We start from the raw sequence: 19,035 nt of genomic DNA on the forward strand, positions 1-19,035 counted from the left end.
CTTTTGTTATAATTTGTATGTGGTGCCGTGTGAGTCCATCTCTGCTCTGAACACTCGTCTATTTTTTTAAAGGACTGTTACTTTTTTCAGTGGCTGGCTGTTATTTCTAGGGTGTCCACATAATCGTGCTTTTTTAACAGCCGATGTGTGACAGGAAGCGACTGTTGGCGTAACCAACCTGCTAACCATCGCAGTGAGTCACAGATCTCTCCCTGCCAGGCTGTGCATCTCAGTCACTGCTGCTCTGATCAACAGAGAGACAAAAAAAAATCCCAGACAATGTATCAAATGCTTCAGAAATCCTAGAAAGGGTGAATTCTTTCGAAAATCTCCAATATTTTTTTCTCTCCCAAGTGTCAAGCTGACTTCTATTTAATTTGGTCCCTGTTGTCACATTCACATCCAAAAACAACATCTTATACCTGGCTGCATTGAAAAATGAGAATGTCCCTGATTTAGTTTTCACACACTGTAGGCTACAGTGGTATATAGTATATGGTATATAGTGGTTAGGCTCTGAGCAGGCTGTGTAAATGATTGAACTGGCAGAGCCAATAAAAAGCACAGCAGCACAACATGTGACTGAGACAGTGAACGGTGGCACACACTGCGATCCGTGGACCCTGCAGCCAGCCCACAGAGCAGCCAGGAGCGAGCCGTCTGCCTGGAATCGCGCTCTTTCAACATGAGAAGCTTGTTTCTGCTGGTGCTGTGTACCACAGGTAGGAGACTTTTAAGATCATGCAGTGACAGGGTCCTTCTTACCTGGTGAGGGCGATGCCGTGTTTAAGGGGGAATCTGGAAGAATGTATGAGGTCTGGTGTCTGAGCAGATGCTGTGGTGGAACTCCATCGCAGTGTGAAAGGTGGGAGTGGTATGGAAGGATGGTGGTGGAGATAAATCGGGAATGACTGAGGAGATGCTTATGGAGTGTGCAGAGATGGAGACAGATGGTGTCACATCACTGTCATGCTGTCGCCCTGCTTGTCCATCCCGGCGGGGGGCATGGACACCACGTTAGAGCATCGTAGGACTTCTCATTAATCCCTGTGAAGCTACGAAGTGCTGTGTAGGACCAGTTATACTAATGAGCACGACGTGATTTTAACCAATAACAGTTAATGTAACTGTGTCCATTCTGCAGCAACCTGATAATCTAAAGTGTGACGATCAGCCTGTGTTGTGCACAGCTCCCCATGTAACAGTGCCAGAATGCCAGGAAGCCCCTAGCACACATTGCTGTGTCTCTTATTCCAGCTGCCTTATTGGGTGGGGGGGTCGTAAAGGTTTGGAACATGTTGCCGTGTGCTTCTCTGAAAATGAGTCTGAAAATTGGACTTTGCTTCTTTCGAAAGCATTTCTCGCCATCTCAATATCATATTATGATGTTTTCATGTTAATAAGGAAGGTACAGCTCTGTGTGGCTCTATATCGGGGGGGGGGGGGGTGCAATCTTATCCGCAAAGGACCGGTGTGTATGCAGGTTTTTGGGGTAAGCTTTAGGTCAGCTGTTCAAACCCAGGCGTGAGGACTCTTCAGCCAATCAGTCCTCTAATTAGTAAACTGATTAGGGGGTTGCAGTGTCCTCTAGGTTCTGATCATGTGCACAGTGGCCTAACTGCTGAGCCACACAGCACCCCCTCCCCCCTTTGCTCAGCCCATGATCAGAAGGTGGCTGGTTCAAAGCCCAGGCAGAGTAGATGGATGCCACCATCAGGCCTTTGAGCAGGAACCTTAACCCCAAACGCTCCAGGGACCGGCTGACCCTGTTGTCACCGTGGATAGAAGTACCTGCCAAATATGTAAAATGTAAATGTAAAGCATCCAAAACAAGGCTGTTACACGCAGTGTTTTTCATCCAGAGTGAATTGCAGCAAACCGCATGCTTACGCTAGCTGCATACTGCAGGCTGAAGCTTCAGTGGCAGAGAAGACGGCTGTCCCCAAGAGTGAGCCTCTAACTGCCTGCTGCTCTCTCTCTCCACAGCCTCACGTAGTCAGGACAGCGATCCAGCTCCTGTATCAACGTGCAGCTTTCCTCCTCCCCCCTCCCCCCATGAAAGCCCCCGCCTTCCTCCTCATGACACTGCACTGACCCTCCCTGACACTGCATTTATACGAATGACTTCTCCAGAGCCCGGGGGTGAAATCACTACGCAATCAGCCACCATTTCCACTAAAGTGTCCCCTAGTGCAACTGACCTGCCTCCTACTAGCACTAATGCCCTGGTTACATACACTAAACTGCCCAATGAACTTACTGACACTACTATCCATTCTACCACCCAGCAGCCCTTTACAAACTTTATAACCACTCTATCTAGTGAAACTAACTCTACTACCGCTCATCCGCCCTTTACTAACTTTACTACAACTCTATCCATTGACACTGACTCTACTACCACTCATCTACCCTTTACTAGCGATAGTACCACTCAAACCGATTACACTGACTCTACTACCACTCATCTGCCATTGACTAATTTTACTACCACTCTATCCAGTGACACTGACTCTACTACCCCTTATCTGCCCTTTACTAACTTTACTGCCACTCTATCCACTGAACCTGACTCTTCTACCACTAATTTGCCCTTTACTAACTTTACTACCCCTCTATCCAGTGACACTGACTCTACTACCACTCATCTGCCCTTTACTAGTGATAGTACCACTCGAACTGATTACACTGACTCTACTACCACTCATCTGCCAATGACAAATTTTACTACCCCTCTATCCAGTGACACTGACTCTACTACCACTCATCTGCCCTTTACTAGTGATAGTACCACTCGAACTGATTACACTGACTCTACTACCACTCATCTGCCAATGACAAATTTTACTACCCCTCTATCCAGTGACACTGACTCTACTACCCCTTATCTGCCCTTTACTAACTTTACTGCCACTCTATCCATTGAACCTGACTCTTCTACCACTAATTTGCCCTTTACTAACTTTACTACCCCTCTATCCAGTGACACTGACTCTACTACCACTCATCTGCCCTTTACTAGTGATAGTACCACTCGAACTGATTACACTGACTCTACTACCACTCATCTGCCAATGACAAATTTTACTACCCCTCTATCCAGTGACACTGACTCTACTATCACTCATCTGCCCTTTACTAGTGATAGTACCACTCGAACTGATTACACTGACTCTACTACCACTCATCTGCCAATGACAAATTTTACTACCCCTCTATCCAGTGACACTGACTCTACTACCCCTTATCTGCCCTTTACTAACTTTACTGCCACTCTATCCATTGAACCTGACTCTTCTACCACTAATTTGCCCTTTACTAACTTTACTACCCCTCTATCCAGTGACACTGACTCTACTACCACTCATCTGCCCTTTACTAGCGATAGTACCACTCAAACCGATTACACTGACTCTACTACCCCTTATCTGCCCTTTACTAACTTTACTGCCACTCTATCCACTGAACCTGACTCTTCTACCACTAATTTGCCCTTTACTAACTTTACTACCCCTCTATCCAGTGACACTGACTCTACTACCACTCATCTGCCCTTTACTAGCGATAGTACCACTCGAACCGATTACACTGACTCTAATACCATTCATCTGCCATTGACTAATTTTACTACCCCTCTATCCAGTGACACTGACTCTACTACCACTCATCTGCCCTTTACTAGTGATAGTACCACTCGAACTGATTACACTGACTCTACTACCACTCATCTGCCAATGACAAATTTTACTACCCCTCTATCCAGTGACACTGACTCTACTACCCCTTATCTGCCCTTTACTAACTTTACTGCCACTCTATCCATTGAACCTGACTCTTCTACCACTAATTTGCCCTTTACTAACTTTACTACCCCTCTATCCAGTGACACTGACTCTACTACCACTCATCTGCCCTTTACTAGCGATAGTACCACTCGAACCGATTACACTGACTCTACTACCACTGATCTGCCCTTTACTATCTTCACTACCCCTCTATCCAGTGACACTGACTCTACTACCACTCATCTGCCCTTTACTAGCGATAGTACCACTCGAACCGATTACACTGACTCTACTACCACTGATCTGCCCTTTACTATCTTCACTACCCCTCTATCCAGTGACACTGACTCTACTACCACTCATCTGCCCTTTACTAGTGATAGTACCACTCGAACTGATTACACTGACTCTACTACCACTCATCTGCCATTGACAAATTTTACTACCCCTCTATCCAGTGACACTGACTTTACTACCACTCATCTGCCCTTTACTAGCGATAGTACCACTCGAACCGATTACACTGACTCTACTACTACTCATCTGCCATTGACTAATTTTACTACCACTCTATCCAGTGACACTGAATCTACTACCCCTTATCTGCCCTTTCCTACGACTCTATCCAGTAACACTGACTCTACTACCACTAATCTGCCCTTGACTAATTTTACTACCACTGTATCCAGTAACGCTGACTCTACTGCTAGCCATCTACCCTTGACTAACTCTACTCCCACTCAATCCACTGACTCTACTACCACTCATCTGCCCTTTACTAACGATAATACCACTCGAACCGATTACACTGACTCTACTACCACTGATCTGCCCTTTACTATCTTCACTACCACTCAACATTCCCATACTACCATTACTACCACTCATCTGCCCTTTACTATCTTCACTACCACTCAACATTCCCATACTACCATTACTACCACTCATCTCCCTTCTACTAACTTCACTACCACTCAACATTCCCATACTACCATTGCTACCACTCAACTGCCCACTACTAACATTACAACCCCTCCCCTCAATTGTGAAAATGGTGGTGAGGTAATCGGAGCCAGCTGTGTTTGTCCTGATGAGTTTACTGGGAGAAACTGCGAGATTCGTAAGTAATAAGGTTTCCACACATATGCAGACAGACATTCACCCAATTAGAGATAGCACAGTAACATTTTTTCTGATTCCATCCCAATAACATGTATCTGCCAATACCAATCCAATATTTTTCCCCTTTATCTGTTTCTACTAAGCATTAAATGAGATATTTGTATCGATACATTTCCAGTAGCTGTAAACTGCATTCAGTGCTGTAGCAGCATTGTTTGAGTTTGCTAAGAATAGGGAAATATAATGGTCATGTTTCTCAAACAAAAGCTCTGCCACTACAGTACAGGGAGAAATTCACGGCCAACCTGGTTTACACGAGTCTGCTTCATTGTTTGATTCAGTAACAATGATCACAAAAATATTTCTTAAAGGGAAAAGTGTGCAATCTTTTGCCAAATTAAATATAACAAAGAAACCAGCCATAAAAAGATCACTGTACAGCCCAACCAACTATTCTTAGTCAAAGCAAACAGCACTGGGCCCACACTGTAGATCACAGGTGTTCCAAAATATGGGATATGATGTGATCAAAATGTTATAATCTATAATGATATATCTTAAATTTGGCTGACCGATCTGCCGGCGCCGTACCCCCCTCCCCCGATCGGTGAATTTCTCTGACAGCACTCACGCCCCCACCCTAATCTGTAAGCTTTACCAGTGGCACCACATGGTCTGATTAGCATATTATGGATGCTCCATCATGTTTTAATTCCCTCTTCTTTCTCTATAGCTATACCCATGTCTGATGAAAAATCGGATCGGTGTCTTACCCCCCCAATATCCAATCCAGCATTTTTTACTGTTATAAGCCCGATATTGATAGTGGGTATCAGATCGGTGCCACCAGCACACACACATATGCACGACTCACACTCACTGACTCACACACACTCACAAACACCTGACCAGACATGCATGTTCAAACACAGATTCTTTATCGTTGAATTCATTAATAATGCTGATACACTTTTTATTTAATGTATCACATTCGTTTCTAATGCTATGTTCCTTTTTTCCACAGCAAACTTTTGCAATGCCACCAAAATGGGAGGTTTTACTTTTAACAAAACTGCTGTTGGATGGTTCAGTTACTCCAATGAGCTGTGCAACTCAAGTGAAGGGAGCAGTAGGTCCACGCTCACATGCCGTCTGATGCCCTACAAGTAGCTGCAGGGGCCACTCATTTTGCTGAGATATTACTTTATGGGCCTGCATTGAATCAGAAGCATAACTTGTGACTGGAATATAAAAGAAGGTTAAAAATTAACTGGTGCCTTTGAGATATTTTGTGATGTATGTGGTCTATATTCCCTCAAGGATCGGGACAGGGTTTTCCTGCGTGCCTGCTGAGTTTGATCTCCTCTTTGTGCTAGCGGGTTTACCCAAGGCCACCACGCAATGCACCAGTGACAATGGACAGCCTACATTCCAGAGAGCGCAGGTCTTCAGATGTGGCACGAGCCTGGATGACCTCCAGCAGATGGTGAGTCTGCTCCGTCAGCTTGCTGCTGCAGCCCCTCCCTGACACTAACCACACACCTTCCTGAAAGAAAAAGAGGGAAAGGCGTAGGAATAATGAACCAGGGCACACAATGTTAGTCAGATGTCATGAAGTATGTTAACTTTAGCTAGAAACAAAGAGGCTGGCTTGCATGCAGATTTGCATGTAATTAGAAAATAATACCTAGCAATTTATTTGCCCGCTGTTTTTTGCCTTCACAATGAAATGTGCTGCTTTTTGGGGTAATCTGTGATTACAGATTAACTCCACCAATGCAAGTACTATCGCCATAAGCACTCAAATCCTGACATCCAAGCCCGAGACCCTCACCACTAAGAACATCACCATGGCAGCCAAAATCATCACATCACTCCTGCTCGGCAGCTCCTTGAAGGTAACACCATGTGGCATTCTCACGCTGCTAGGATACCAGAGTTCTGCCTCAGCACTATCCCCATTGCCATGGAAACAGAGATGACCACTTCGTTTAGTGCAGAAGAGCTTGCCGGCAATTAGAATGCAACATGCAGTGATTAGTGCAGATTCTTAACTGCTCATAAAAGGCCGAAGCCAAGATGAAATGGTCAGTCGCACATGCAGTACACTGCCAAAGTCTTAGACAGTTAAAGTCAATATTTAAAGCTGTTTATCTGGGTAGTAAGTCTATATTTGCACAGAAAAAAAATAAATTTAACAGAACATATGCAAATTAACAGTAACAGTAAAAATTAACAAGATTTTCTTCTGTTCTCCAAAAACTTACTGATATCTTGGTGGATGACTAGAAGAACACAGCTTCAGTTCCCAAACCTCTCCATAGGGGAAGCCCAGCTATTACATGTAGTTTCACCACCAGCTCAATTAATTAATTTAATTAGTTAATAAAACCAAATACTGCTGCAAATACTGGGGTGATTTTAGCAGAAGTTTTGAAATGGCTACGCTGACACACTTTGACAGGCATGATAGCATAGTTAAGATCATTTAGAAATAATTTTTGCACTGTATATGTCACAGAGCTAGGCTCCTCTATTGGCCGCTTAATCGAAACCCCACACAGATGGTAGCCAATGAAAAGACCACTATAGCAAAGGGTCATTTCAAGACATTGAGAGATTCTACGCTATGAAAGACATCAGCCTGAACTGAAACGGGGTGCTTTTGCTCTCTCTCTCGTTCTCATTTGGTAGGAAGCCATTAACTTCACAGTGGTGACCATCAGCCAACTCCTGAAAGCCAGCAGATCTGAGTTCTCTTCTCAAACCAGCAATGTCACAGAGAGGTACGCCAGGTCCTCTCCACCCTCCTGACCACAAAGGACATTAGCACACATAACCAGAACACAAGGCGGGCTATGAGCAGGACCCTAAGCCCTTCCACAGAGTCTTGTGGTCTAAGCCTTAAAATTGCTTACCCATGACATTCACTGACATCAGTGAAGACAGCTTTGTTAGCCGACTTATAATGCAGAGGATATAATCTCCTTTCCTTTCCCCTCATGCACGAGGAATGTTTTGTTTCCCAGTCTTTTCTGTATTTGTACATGTTACACATATTTTGTGAGGATACATGTTGAAAAAAAATGTTGTCACAAAGAAATACAACACAATCTAGAAGACTCAGGTTGCAAGTACATCCCCACAAAGTAAATGGAAGCAGAATGGGTTTTCTATATGTGTTGCTGAATAACTTACCTTACAAATTTTGTTTCTTGTGTGTGTGTCCTCGTGTTCACTTTAGCCTGACTTCAGCACTGGAGAACTTCACCCTCACTGGAGGAGCCAGTCACTCTGAAGCAGTGGTCCAGCCCAACTTAGCAATGAAGTCCTTAAAAGTTAATGTGTCACATGGGGCCACACAGGGGATCCAGTTCTCCGCTATACCCAGTACGTATGGTCCTTGGCTTTCAGCTACCACAGGATGTGTGTGTCTGGTGTGGAACACCAGGACCAGACAGGACTTAAAGGTCTTTCTGCTGGGAAATAGATGGCTTGAGTGTGCAGTCGGTGTAGCAGTTGCTGTGTTTTTAAAAGTTTCTTTTCACATAGTACATGACATATGTCACCCAGCACTGGATTGGCAAACGATGTAATGATGTAGATTTCTTATTGCATTTTGGCTTATTTCCCAGGTACAACTCAGTCCTTTGTGTCTGACAGAATATACACCAGCAGCGTACCACAGCTGACCATCAACAACACAACACCAAGAGGAGTACACATTTTTATCAAATTTCCACAAGGTATTCTTAGAAGACGAATTCCAGTTGTAGGTGTCCAAGGTAGCATAGACCCAGTATAGAGTAAACCCAGATACTTAGGCTCATCTTAGTTTGGGCTAAGCATGCTTAATTCTGTAAGACACATGAGTTTGCCCCTAGGTCAACATTTTGTGTCAATCTACCTGCAGATCATGTCCTCAAATTGTAAAATGCTAACTCAAAAATTTGTAATGTTTCCCTGTCACCATGGATAGAAAGAACTCAAGAGGCAATGAAGGTTGGCTTCGTCCTCTACCAGAATGATAAGTTTTTCCAGTCAAGGCGATTTGCAACACCCTTAGGGACCACAAGGAATGTGATCACTGGGAGTATCAGCAGTGACAGTGCAGGACTTCGGAAGACAGTGCCCGAATTCGTGGAACTGCTCTATCGACCACCCGTAGGTGTTGTCATCACCTTAATTTGGTCTCTTGAACTTTCCGCATACTGCAACATGGTTAATAGCTTTACCACCAGTTTTTACATGTCTACATGAACTTGCACCTTTGTTCTGAGACTATCAATTTACATTACATCCTGATTGTTGTTTTTGAGCACCTCTGGTCTTTATCAGTAATGAATCAGATTAAAGTAAAAGTCATTACGATACCTTATGAGGCTGCATAAAGCCTCACGGGCTTCTGGTGAGTAATCACTACACACTGCACCGTGCTTCCCACGGGCTTCTGGTGAGTAATCACTACACACTGCACCGTGCTTTCCACGGGCTTCTGGTGAGTAATCACTACACACTGCACCGTGCTTCTCACGGGCTTCTGGTGAGTAATCACTACACACTGCACCGTGCTTTCCACGGGCTTCTGGTGAGTAATCACTACACACTGCACCGTGCTTCTCACGGGCTTCTGGTGAGTAATCACTACACACTGCACCGTGCTTCCCACGGGCTTCTGGTGAGTAATGACTACACACTGCACCGTGCTTCCCACGGGCTTCTGGTGAGTAATCACTACACACTGCACCGTGCTTCCCACGGGCTTCTGGTGATTAATCACTACACACTGCACCGTGCTTCCCACGGGCTTCTGGTGAGTAATCACTACACACTGCACCGTGCTTCCCACGGGCTTCTGGTGAGTAATGACTACACACTGCACCGTGCTTCCCACGGGCTTCTGGTGAGTAATCACTACACACTGCACCGTGCTTCCCACGGGCTTCTGGTGAGTAATGACTACACACTGCACCGGGCTTCCCACGGGCTTCTGGTGAGTAATGACTACACACTGCACCGTGCTTCCCACGGGCTTCTGGTGAGTAATGACTACACACTGCACCGTGCTTCCCACGGGCTTCTGGTGAGTAATCACTACACACTGCACCGTGCTTCCCACGGGCTTCTGGTGAGTAATCACTACACACTGCACCGTGCTTCCCACGGGCTTCTGGTGAGTAATCACTACACACTGCACCGTGCTTCCCACGGGCTTCTGGTGAGTAATCACTACACACTGCACCGTGCTTCTCACGGGCTTCTGGTGAGTAATCACTACACACTGCACCGTGCTTCCCACGGGCTTCTGGTGAGTAATGACTACACACTGCACCGTGCTTCTCACGGGCTTCTGGTGAGCAATCACTACACACTGCACCGTGTTTCTCACCCTGTATGTGTGTCGTTTCTTTTTTTCTGCCAGCCCATCCGCAATGCAACCCTCTACGACTTTGCCTGTGTGTTTTGGGACTACTCCCTTGGGGACTGGAGCACAGAGGGTTGCTTCAAGAGCAACAGGCTTAGTGAGACCGATCTGGCCCGGGGCGTGGTGGGCTGTGTCTGCAACCATACCACCAGCTTCTCTATGCTGCTGGTGAGTGCTCTCCCATGCCTCCCCCAAGCCCATCAGCCCCTAAAGGTGCTTTCTACCCAAGGTCCTAAAGGGAGTTAGTTGGGCATCAAAGCCCATAGAGTCTACCCAAGCCTCTCTCCCCCCCCCCCCCCCCCCCATATTATATTTACCACCACGCACATCTCCTGAGCCCCAATCTCCTCACTCAGATTCCAGGTTTTGACCCATTGGTGCTACAACCTGGGTTGCCCCCTTTAACATGGGAGACCTTGGTACAGGTCTTGCCAACAGACAGCACTACATTATGGTCGTCATGGGCGTAGAGGCATGCGGGTGGAGGGTTTCATCCTGGATAATCCGTGGGATGACCAAGTTCTCCGTGATGGCTGTGTTTGCCTGGGACTATGTGGAACATACAGATAACTGCACCAGGATCTGGTGCATCTTCACAGTTGGTCCCTGCATATCATTGATTTTGTTTATCTGCAGTCTTTCAGGAAAGATGTTAAATATTCAAAAGCAATGGACATAATCACCTTTGTTGGATGCTTTCTCTCAGTAATCGCCCTGAGTTTCACCATACTGCTCGAGCTCATCGTCAGGTAAAAATCCTTCACCTTCACAGCTAATTAAATGACTTTGCACTGTCTACTGACTATTTCTTACATGTAAATAATCATGGGGGGGCATATTTTTGCAAATAAAGATTCCATTCAGACAAAGTTCGGGAGAAGTAACAGAGGTTCTGAACTTGGTGCTCTCATTTATAGCTAAAGCCTGGGTTTAAATACTTCTGTATTATTATTGAATTATAGTTTGTAGACATTATGCCTATATGCGAAGATTATGGCCTTGCAGTTTTAGTATGTTTGGCTTAGCCTGGAATCAAGAAGGGTAGTTACACAGATATAGGCAACAAAAGGAATGGAAGCTCAAAACATCCAAATGACACAGGGATTCAAAGAAACTGGGTTTGACTGTGTTATGTTGCTTCCACGTCTTCTAGTTTATGGTTCTACCACTTCTTATAACTTCTAATTTACCTTCTGTTCACAGCAAGTCACGGAAGAGCAACACCACGATGATCCTAGTCAGCATATATAGCTCCCTGTTGCTGTTCAACCTGCTTTTCATCTTCGGAGCCAACAAGCCCCCAGTGGGGGGCGCTGTGATGGCCGACCGCAGCAGGAATCACATGCTGGAGTCAGACCTCCACGTGGACCGCGACAGTGGCCCGTGCACGGCGGTGACGGCTCTCATGCACTTTTTCCTGCTGGCTACCTTCACCTGGAATGCACTGTATGCCATGCAGATGCTTCTGACCAACCTGAGAAGGACGCAGTTGAGCTCCCTCCAGCTGTCTCAGTCGCAGTTCACCGTGATTTCCTTGGCAGTTGGCTGGGGTGAGCGAGGCACAGCCAGGCACAGCCAGGCACAGCCTGTCATATCAAATTAATGACTCGGCATTTCTCAGTTTCACGTGGCTTATATACAGAGACAACGGGCTCCTGAGAACATAAGAACATAAGAAATTTACAAATGAGAGGAGGCCATTTGCCCCATCAAGCTCGTTTCACTAATAGCTCAGAGTTGTTCAAATCTTATCTAGCTCTGATTTAAAAGAACCCAGGGTTTTAGCTTGCACTACATGAACAGGAAGACTATTCCATACTCTAACTACACACTGTGTAAAGAAGTGTTGTTAAATTTGGTAGCTATAGTCAACCTGGTGGTCATTACCAAGATAGACACATATTAAATCCAACAAGAGTCCTCACTGTTCACACCCAAAGCAGTGTCTTACTTGTCATCAAATTATGGGATGATGTGAATGCACAGGAGATCTCCATACTGCCCTGCAAAGACAAAACACAGTCACTAAGCTGACACTGAAACTGAGAAAGAGTTTTTTGACCTGTTACCCATATGTAATGGGTAGGTAAATGATAGTGTAATTCTTCAAAAGATATTTTGTTACAAGATAAAACAAAGCCTAAGAGACTCAATTTCAGTCCTAACTCAACTTTTGGGGGCGTGTGTAGCTCAGTGGAATAAGTCTCTGTGCCTGTGATCAGCAGATCCATGTAGGAGCCCCAGCCTCAGCAGGGTGAGATGTCCATGGGCCCTTGAGCATGGCTGAGCAGGGCCCCTGGGGGGTGGCACGTTAGCTGGCTCTGTGCTGTGACCCTCCAAGCTATGGAGCGCAAGACTGGGCAGGCAAAAGGACGAATTCCAGTGTACCTGTACTTGTGCAAATGGCTAATGAAGGACTTATCATTTATTTGGTAGAATATGCAGTTAGAACATTTTGTCTTTGTGGGGCAGCATAGTCTCGTAAAGATGGTACTGCTGCTCATGAAGATGGTACTGGACCACCGTGAACTTCCTCCAAATCCACATCCAAATCTTGAATAAAAACCAACTGTACAGGAAAAAATGGTCAGAGCTCTGACATTGTCACATATTCACGCATGTTTGTTTTGTATTCAGGTTTTCCACTGGTGCTGACGTCCTTTACACTTGCAGTTTCATACAGTGTGAAGAATCCACTGAACTATCGCCAGCAAGAGTTGTGAGTGCATTGGTTCCAGTGTATGTGGATGTATAAACGCACTTACATGAGGAGATGACCTTTGCCCAGACATGAACAAGGCTTTTAGCGTTCTGCCGTGTCCTTTATAGATGCCTCGTCTTTGTAGTTAAATATTTTCTAATGCGACTGAAATTATAATCACAGTTGTAAATATCTTATTGTTTGGCATAGATTCCTATCAGCAGACATGACACAGCAAGCATGAAAGGACATTCCTGTAGTGGACTGTGCGTACCCCTGTCTAACTGCGGCCGTGACCCATGTGACCTGCTGTCTAATAGGCTGCAGCAGCCGACCTGTCAGGTGACATAAGCAGCCGCCTAGGGCGCCGTGACCTGAGGGGGCGCTGACTTAGCCAGCTGGTGTCCCTATGTGTCAAACAGTGTGCACCACACCTGCCCCCCAGCACAGAACGGCTTCGGCGGGGATGGGGGGGGGCGGTGGTGAAGCTTGCCCAGGGCTCCACATGGGCTTCGACTGGCACTAGGTGCTTCAGAAGTGGACTTAAAGCTCCAAGCGCCTCCCACTGAAGTGTGTTAGACAGCAGGACAAGAAACCCGATCAGCTAATCAAAAGTATAGGAACCTGTTCCCCTTCAGGTCAAAATCTGCATCCTTCTGACTGCACATGCGATTTAGCCGCTCGGGCGCTCTTTCACACGGCTGAAAGACATGGGGCCTGTCTGCCAAGCAAACTCACACCTAACGCCTCTTCTAGCTGCTGGTTGGCTACCATGGATGAAAATGGGAAGTTTGACCCGCGTCGCACCCTGCTCTGGAGCTTCCTGCTGCCTGTGGCTGTGCTGCTCTTCTTCAACACCGTGGAGCTAGTTTACTTCACCATCACAGCAGTGAAGCAGGCAAGGAGGGCAAGGAGGCGTAGCAAGAGCAAAACCAACAATAGCTGGTGAGTGATAACCCCACAGAATGAAACGGTACCATCTTTTCCGGACCAGCACACATGTGGAGGAAATGAGATGAGTAGTGCTGCCTGAAGTCCCACCTGCAATGTCAATCACAGCCTTAGAAAATTGAAGTGGCCTAAATTCATGACTGGCGGCAAACACCAGCTCCACCCATCAAAGCCCCATTTCTCCCACAATTAGAAGAACTTCAATAGGCAGCCAACATACCAGACTTCGAGTGAAATCCTTTTCTATCTTGCCTGGGATACACCGGACAAAAATGCTTTCAAAGTGTTGGAGGTGTACAAACCTCACACTTTGTCGTTACCTGAACTACACTGTAAAAAAAAAAAAAATCCCGTTGTTTTTACGGAAAAAAGCTGGCAGCTGTGGTTACCAGAATTATTCTGTAAAAAATACTGTACAAGTGTAAACAACTTTACAGAAACATTTGTAAATTTTACTCGATTTCAATGTAAAACAGCCACCAACTACATGTGTTACTTGGTTTCAGTGTAGAATAAGCAATGATTAGATGTGAATTATACTGAAATAACTGGTACAGCAGCAGCATGGCCCTGCTAAATAGTAGAAAGAATATGCTGAATTTACAAATTCACTATGTAAAATGTTACAATGTTGGTATGTGAAATTGACAGGCTGTTTTGTAAAGCTGTTTACATTTTTGCCGTATTTTTTTACTAAATTATTCTGGTAACCACAGCTGCCAGCACTTTCTTGCTGAGGTAACACGCTCTTTATTAGTAGTCCTGAAAAGGGCTACATCAGGCACGCAAGGAGTATCGAACCAGTTATACGCAGGAAACACAAGGTTGTCAGACGCTCAACTGTAAGACGCATACACGGTGGAAGATTTATGTAAGCTAATCACACACGAGGATCGGACAGGGTACACATAAGACACAGGTAAACACACGCGACAATAAGGAAATATAACCATTAACAATGACAACAATACAAGGGCTATTTATAACTGCACGCGGGGCATTCCTGGACATTTGTCCCGCTGGTGCTACAGAATTTTTTATCACCTCAGTGGAAAAATACCTTCTTATCAACTGAGCAGAGGTGTTGCTACGAGGTGAAGTTCTGACGGTATCTCCGAATGTACTGCAATTTCAAAAGCTGACTGACAAACCAGAAAACCCTGACTCGTGTGGGCTATTTCTTGTTGGCTCATAATGCACGAAGCAAAAAGCAAGTGTTGGAATATCATTTAAAGTTTTACTGTTTCTCATCTGTAAAGCACAGAATATTAATTTGTAAAATGTAACATGGTTTCTTTCAGTATAAACAAAGTTGACCTGATTAAAAAAATATTATTTTCACACCGTTATGTTGTAATTTTAACTTTATTGTATTGGTTTTTATATTACAATTTGTATGCGTTTAAACTACAGTAATTTATTAACTCTACCAAAAAAAATATTTTTTTAAAACATATTTTTACTGAAAAATTAAGTTGTTTTTTTGTTAAGTATTTTACAAAATATTAATGTTAAAATATACGCTGCTCTATTGTTTTTCCTCTTACAGTTTTTTTATGTCGTTATTTTACAGAATTTCTCTGTTAATTTCACAGACATTGTTTACAGTGTAGAGCATGCTAAAAAAGCTGGCCCGACCTCTGTATCGAGGCCTAGTAGCTGTTTCACATCTGTGATGTTCTCCTCCAAAACCAGCACCCTACTGAAGGAGGTCATCAGTAGCATCTCTCTGGCTGTGCTGCTTGGCCTCACCTGGTTGATAGGATACTTGCTGCTGGTGACCCATGATCCAGACGTTCACACAGTCCTCAGCATCATCTTCTGCGTTTTCAACACCACCCAGGTTTGTGCCAGATGTCACACTGTTCTTTGGTGAATCTTCGTTAGTCTTGAATGAACAGGAGCACTAAAAACAATGTCTGATGCACATCTTTGGTGTTTATGAAAACAGGCCTTTGCATATAGGAGATGTTTTTCTAACAGTGACCTTAATCATGGGTGGATCACAGCTGGGGCCCAGAGGCCCAGGTCACAGTGTGGCCTCAAACGATGTCCCCAGTCCATGGACAGCTTTGGCATTATGTCATCCCTTAGATACCACAGCTATGGCAGTACTCCTTATTTAATAAGGCCCAGGGCTTAGACACTACACCGGTTTTGGTTTTTAGGGCCCCAAGGCTCCATCAGTTACCTCGGGGGCCCCAAAAGCCTCATGCCCAGGGGCCCAAGTATGCTGAATATCTTTATCAAGTCCTTTGGACGAGAGATAATGTATACCACTGTTATGTTGCGAATATGCTCACCAAACATTCTGCAGAAAGAAACAGAAATTGTTCTGTTAAATTTTTCAAAAAACTCCCCCTGTTTTGTTTAGTTACTGAGCAAGTGGTCACGCATTTGGGGCCCTTTTTTAGTTACTGAGCGAGTGGTCACACATTTGGGGCCCTTTTTTAGTTACTGAGCGAGTGGTCACGCATTAGGGGCCCTTTTTTAGTTACTGAGCGAGTGGTCACGCATTTGGGGCCCTTTTTTAGTTACTGAGCGAGTGGTCACGCATTAGGGGCCCTTTTTTAGTTACTGAGCGAGTGGTCACGCATTTGGGGCCCTTTTTTAGTTACTGAGCGAGTGGTCACGCATTAGGGGCCCTTTTTTAGTTACTGAGCGAGTGGTCACGCATTAGGGGCCCTTTTTTAGTTACTGAGCGAGTGGTCACGCATTTGGGGCCCTTTTTTAGTTACTGAGCGAGTGGTCACGCATTAGGGGCCCTTTTTTAGTTACTGAGCGAGTGGTCACGCATTTGGGGCCCTTTTTTAGTTACTGAGCGAGTGGTCACGCATTTGGGGCCCTTTTTTAGTTACTGAGCGAGTGGTCACGCATTAGGGGCCCTTTTTTAGTTACTGAGCGAGTGGTCACGCATTTGGGGCCCTTTTTTAGTTACTGAGCGAGTGGTCACGCATTAGGGGTCCTTTTTTAGTTACTGAGCGAGTGGTCACGCATTAGGGGCCCTTTTTTAGTTACTGAGCGAGTGGTCACGCATTAGGGGCCCTTTTTTAGTTACTGAGCGAGTGGTCACGCATTAGGGGCCCTTTTTTAGTTACTGAGCGAGTGGTCACGCATTAGGGGCCCTTTTTTAGTTACTGAGCGAGTGGTCACGCATTAGGGGCCCTTTTTTAGTTACTGAGCGAGTGGTCACGCATTAGGGGCCCTTTTTTAGTTACTGAGCGAGTGGTCACGCATTAGGGGCCCTTTTTTAGTTACTGAGCGAGTGGTTGCGCATTAGGGGCCCTTTTTTAGTTACTGAGCGAGTGGTGACGCATTAGGGGCCCTTTTTCAGGTATCTGAGATGCAAAGTACCCTGTTGTCTTCCTTGTTCCACAGGGCATTCAGATTTTCCTCCTGATCCCAGACTGGGGAAGGATCAACACTGCGCTACGCTCCATGCCCACTCCGACCGTCTCTATCGGTCTGCATTCCAAGAAGTACAACGTCAGGGCTCAGCACGGCAAGGGACTCCCTGAGGTCTACAGGAAGATGGAGACCGACTTCATCTCCAACTTCCACATCTTGACTCCTTCCTCAGACTTGCCCAGAGAGACAGAAACATAGGAGTGATCAAAAACGTCATTTTCACATTTGGTATCACCACCAGGTCTGGTCTGGTTTCAACGCTTTTCTCTGCAGCGCCACTGGGTTTGGGAGTCAGACAGAGGAGCGTGGAGCCGTAACCTGGCCACGTCCTTCTTAAAAGTCCACCAGCCTTCCTGGGGGCAGCGCATCTCCACACCGCTACTGTGACCAAGTACCTGCTGGGTATTAGCTGGATATCTGGGAACACAGGGCTCAGTCAGCTCCGCGGTCAGAACGATCCTGATGTAAAAACAACTTAATGCTTTTAAGTCCCCCTTCATTTCTCTACTCAACAGATTGTACTGGAAAACTGAAAAGCGATTTTCCATGTGGTATCTACAAAGCCAGCACTCTCGTCGAGAAAGCTTTTAGAGGTTTAAGAGAGCTTCACAATGTCAGACCTGCACAGACCTGGGGAAATGTCCTGAAACAGGGTGGTTCTGTTAGTCGAGATGATAGTTCCCAGTCCACCATCTCCAGCAAACTATTGAGATTCTCTTGGACATTTGGTGGGGTGTTTGTTTTACTATGTAGGCTATTTCCCAATTTTAAGTGAATACTTCTGTGTCGATATCCTGCGTGCTGATAGCTCATGGGAAATGTGCTTAATAAAACATTTGGCTAATAAATACTCTGCTACTGTCATTTTCTGAGTCCAGCTGAAGCCAGCAGACTTTTTTAATCACAAAGTGTAATTCTTATTGGATCCTTACTTGCTGTAATCTTTACAGGATGGGGCTCCCCAAGAATTGGGGTAACTGACAAAATATTGTAAAGTTTTTTATATTTTATATAGTTTTTATATGTATTTGCCGAACTTCCAACCAGTTATCCGCTCGGGCTGATGCAGTATTATATACATTTTATTTTAAAACTGAATGCATCTGGTTCAATCAGTTTTGCCTTTAATAATATAAAATATCATGCACAATCAGAACTAGTTTAAATTTGTTGTTCTATATTAGATTACCTAAGAAGTACTCAGCTAAACAGGAAGATATATATGGACAGAGAATCTTTACTGCCTTTCAAAAGCTACACTTTGAAACAAAATAAAAACTTTTACAGCAAAAAAAAAAAAAAAACCCGCAGCCAGAGGTAAAGATGTGAAACGTCTTTAACTGGATGGCGGCTCATGTGACCTCACACCCGCAGGACCGTGGGGGGGTTCCTGCATTTGGGCTGCATGTGGGCAGCTGGCATGTTCCCCGGCTTCTGCGTGCAGCAGATCTAATCTCACAATATCTGCTGAGGCTCTAAATGTTTTCTTTGTCAGCAACTGAAAACATCAGTAAACCTTGGTACCTCAGCTGTGTTGATCTTTATACTTTTTGACAACATAATTATTGTCCACAATCAGCAGATTCATATTTACCTTTAGATAACCTTCACCTAGGTCCACATGACATTAGGGGTTCTGGCTG

At 45.0% G+C, this 19,035-nt stretch overlaps 1 protein-coding gene across 3 annotated transcripts; it reads left to right on the top strand.

Annotated features, from left to right (window-relative positions):
• Nucleotides 1-593: 593 nt before the first annotated feature.
• adgrg7.1 (adhesion G protein-coupled receptor G7, tandem duplicate 1) lies at nucleotides 594-18,240 on the top strand. Of its 3 annotated transcripts, XM_072711834.1 has the most exons (16): nucleotides 600-722; nucleotides 1,987-4,905; nucleotides 5,932-6,036; nucleotides 6,284-6,393; nucleotides 6,671-6,805; nucleotides 7,602-7,693; nucleotides 8,152-8,297; nucleotides 8,543-8,653; nucleotides 8,887-9,071; nucleotides 10,330-10,500; nucleotides 10,969-11,081; nucleotides 11,536-11,882; nucleotides 12,970-13,051; nucleotides 13,790-13,978; nucleotides 15,680-15,827; nucleotides 17,363-18,240. In XM_072711834.1, the coding sequence occupies exons 1-16, from the start codon at nucleotides 686-688 to the stop codon at nucleotides 17,588-17,590; spliced, it is 5,118 nt and encodes a 1,705-aa protein (XP_072567935.1). In that variant the 5' UTR covers nucleotides 600-685; the 3' UTR covers nucleotides 17,591-18,240. The 3 variants fall into 3 exon arrangements, with proteins under 3 accessions (XP_072567937.1, XP_072567935.1, XP_072567936.1); XM_072711836.1 differs by having other exon boundaries at nucleotides 594-722; nucleotides 5,932-6,393; XM_072711835.1 differs by lacking the exons at nucleotides 12,970-13,051; nucleotides 13,790-13,978; nucleotides 15,680-15,827; nucleotides 17,363-18,240 and having other exon boundaries at nucleotides 11,039-11,081; nucleotides 11,536-11,621.
• The last annotated feature ends 795 nt before the right edge of the window (nucleotides 18,241-19,035 follow it).

This window comes from Paramormyrops kingsleyae, chromosome 5 (genome assembly GCF_048594095.1).
Source record: "Paramormyrops kingsleyae isolate MSU_618 chromosome 5, PKINGS_0.4, whole genome shotgun sequence".
Lineage (NCBI taxonomy): Eukaryota > Metazoa > Chordata > Actinopteri > Osteoglossiformes > Mormyridae > Paramormyrops > Paramormyrops kingsleyae.

Coding starts and splice junctions, on each gene's coding strand:
- adgrg7.1 (XM_072711834.1), top strand. CDS start 686: ATGAGAAGCTTGTTTCTGCTGGTGCTGTGTACCACAG. Junction 4,906..5,931: donor TGGGAGAAACTGCGAGATTC/GTAAGTAATAAG, acceptor TTTTTTCCACAG/CAAACTTTTGCAATGCCACC. Junction 15,828..17,362: donor GCGTTTTCAACACCACCCAG/GTTTGTGCCAGA, acceptor CTTGTTCCACAG/GGCATTCAGATTTTCCTCCT.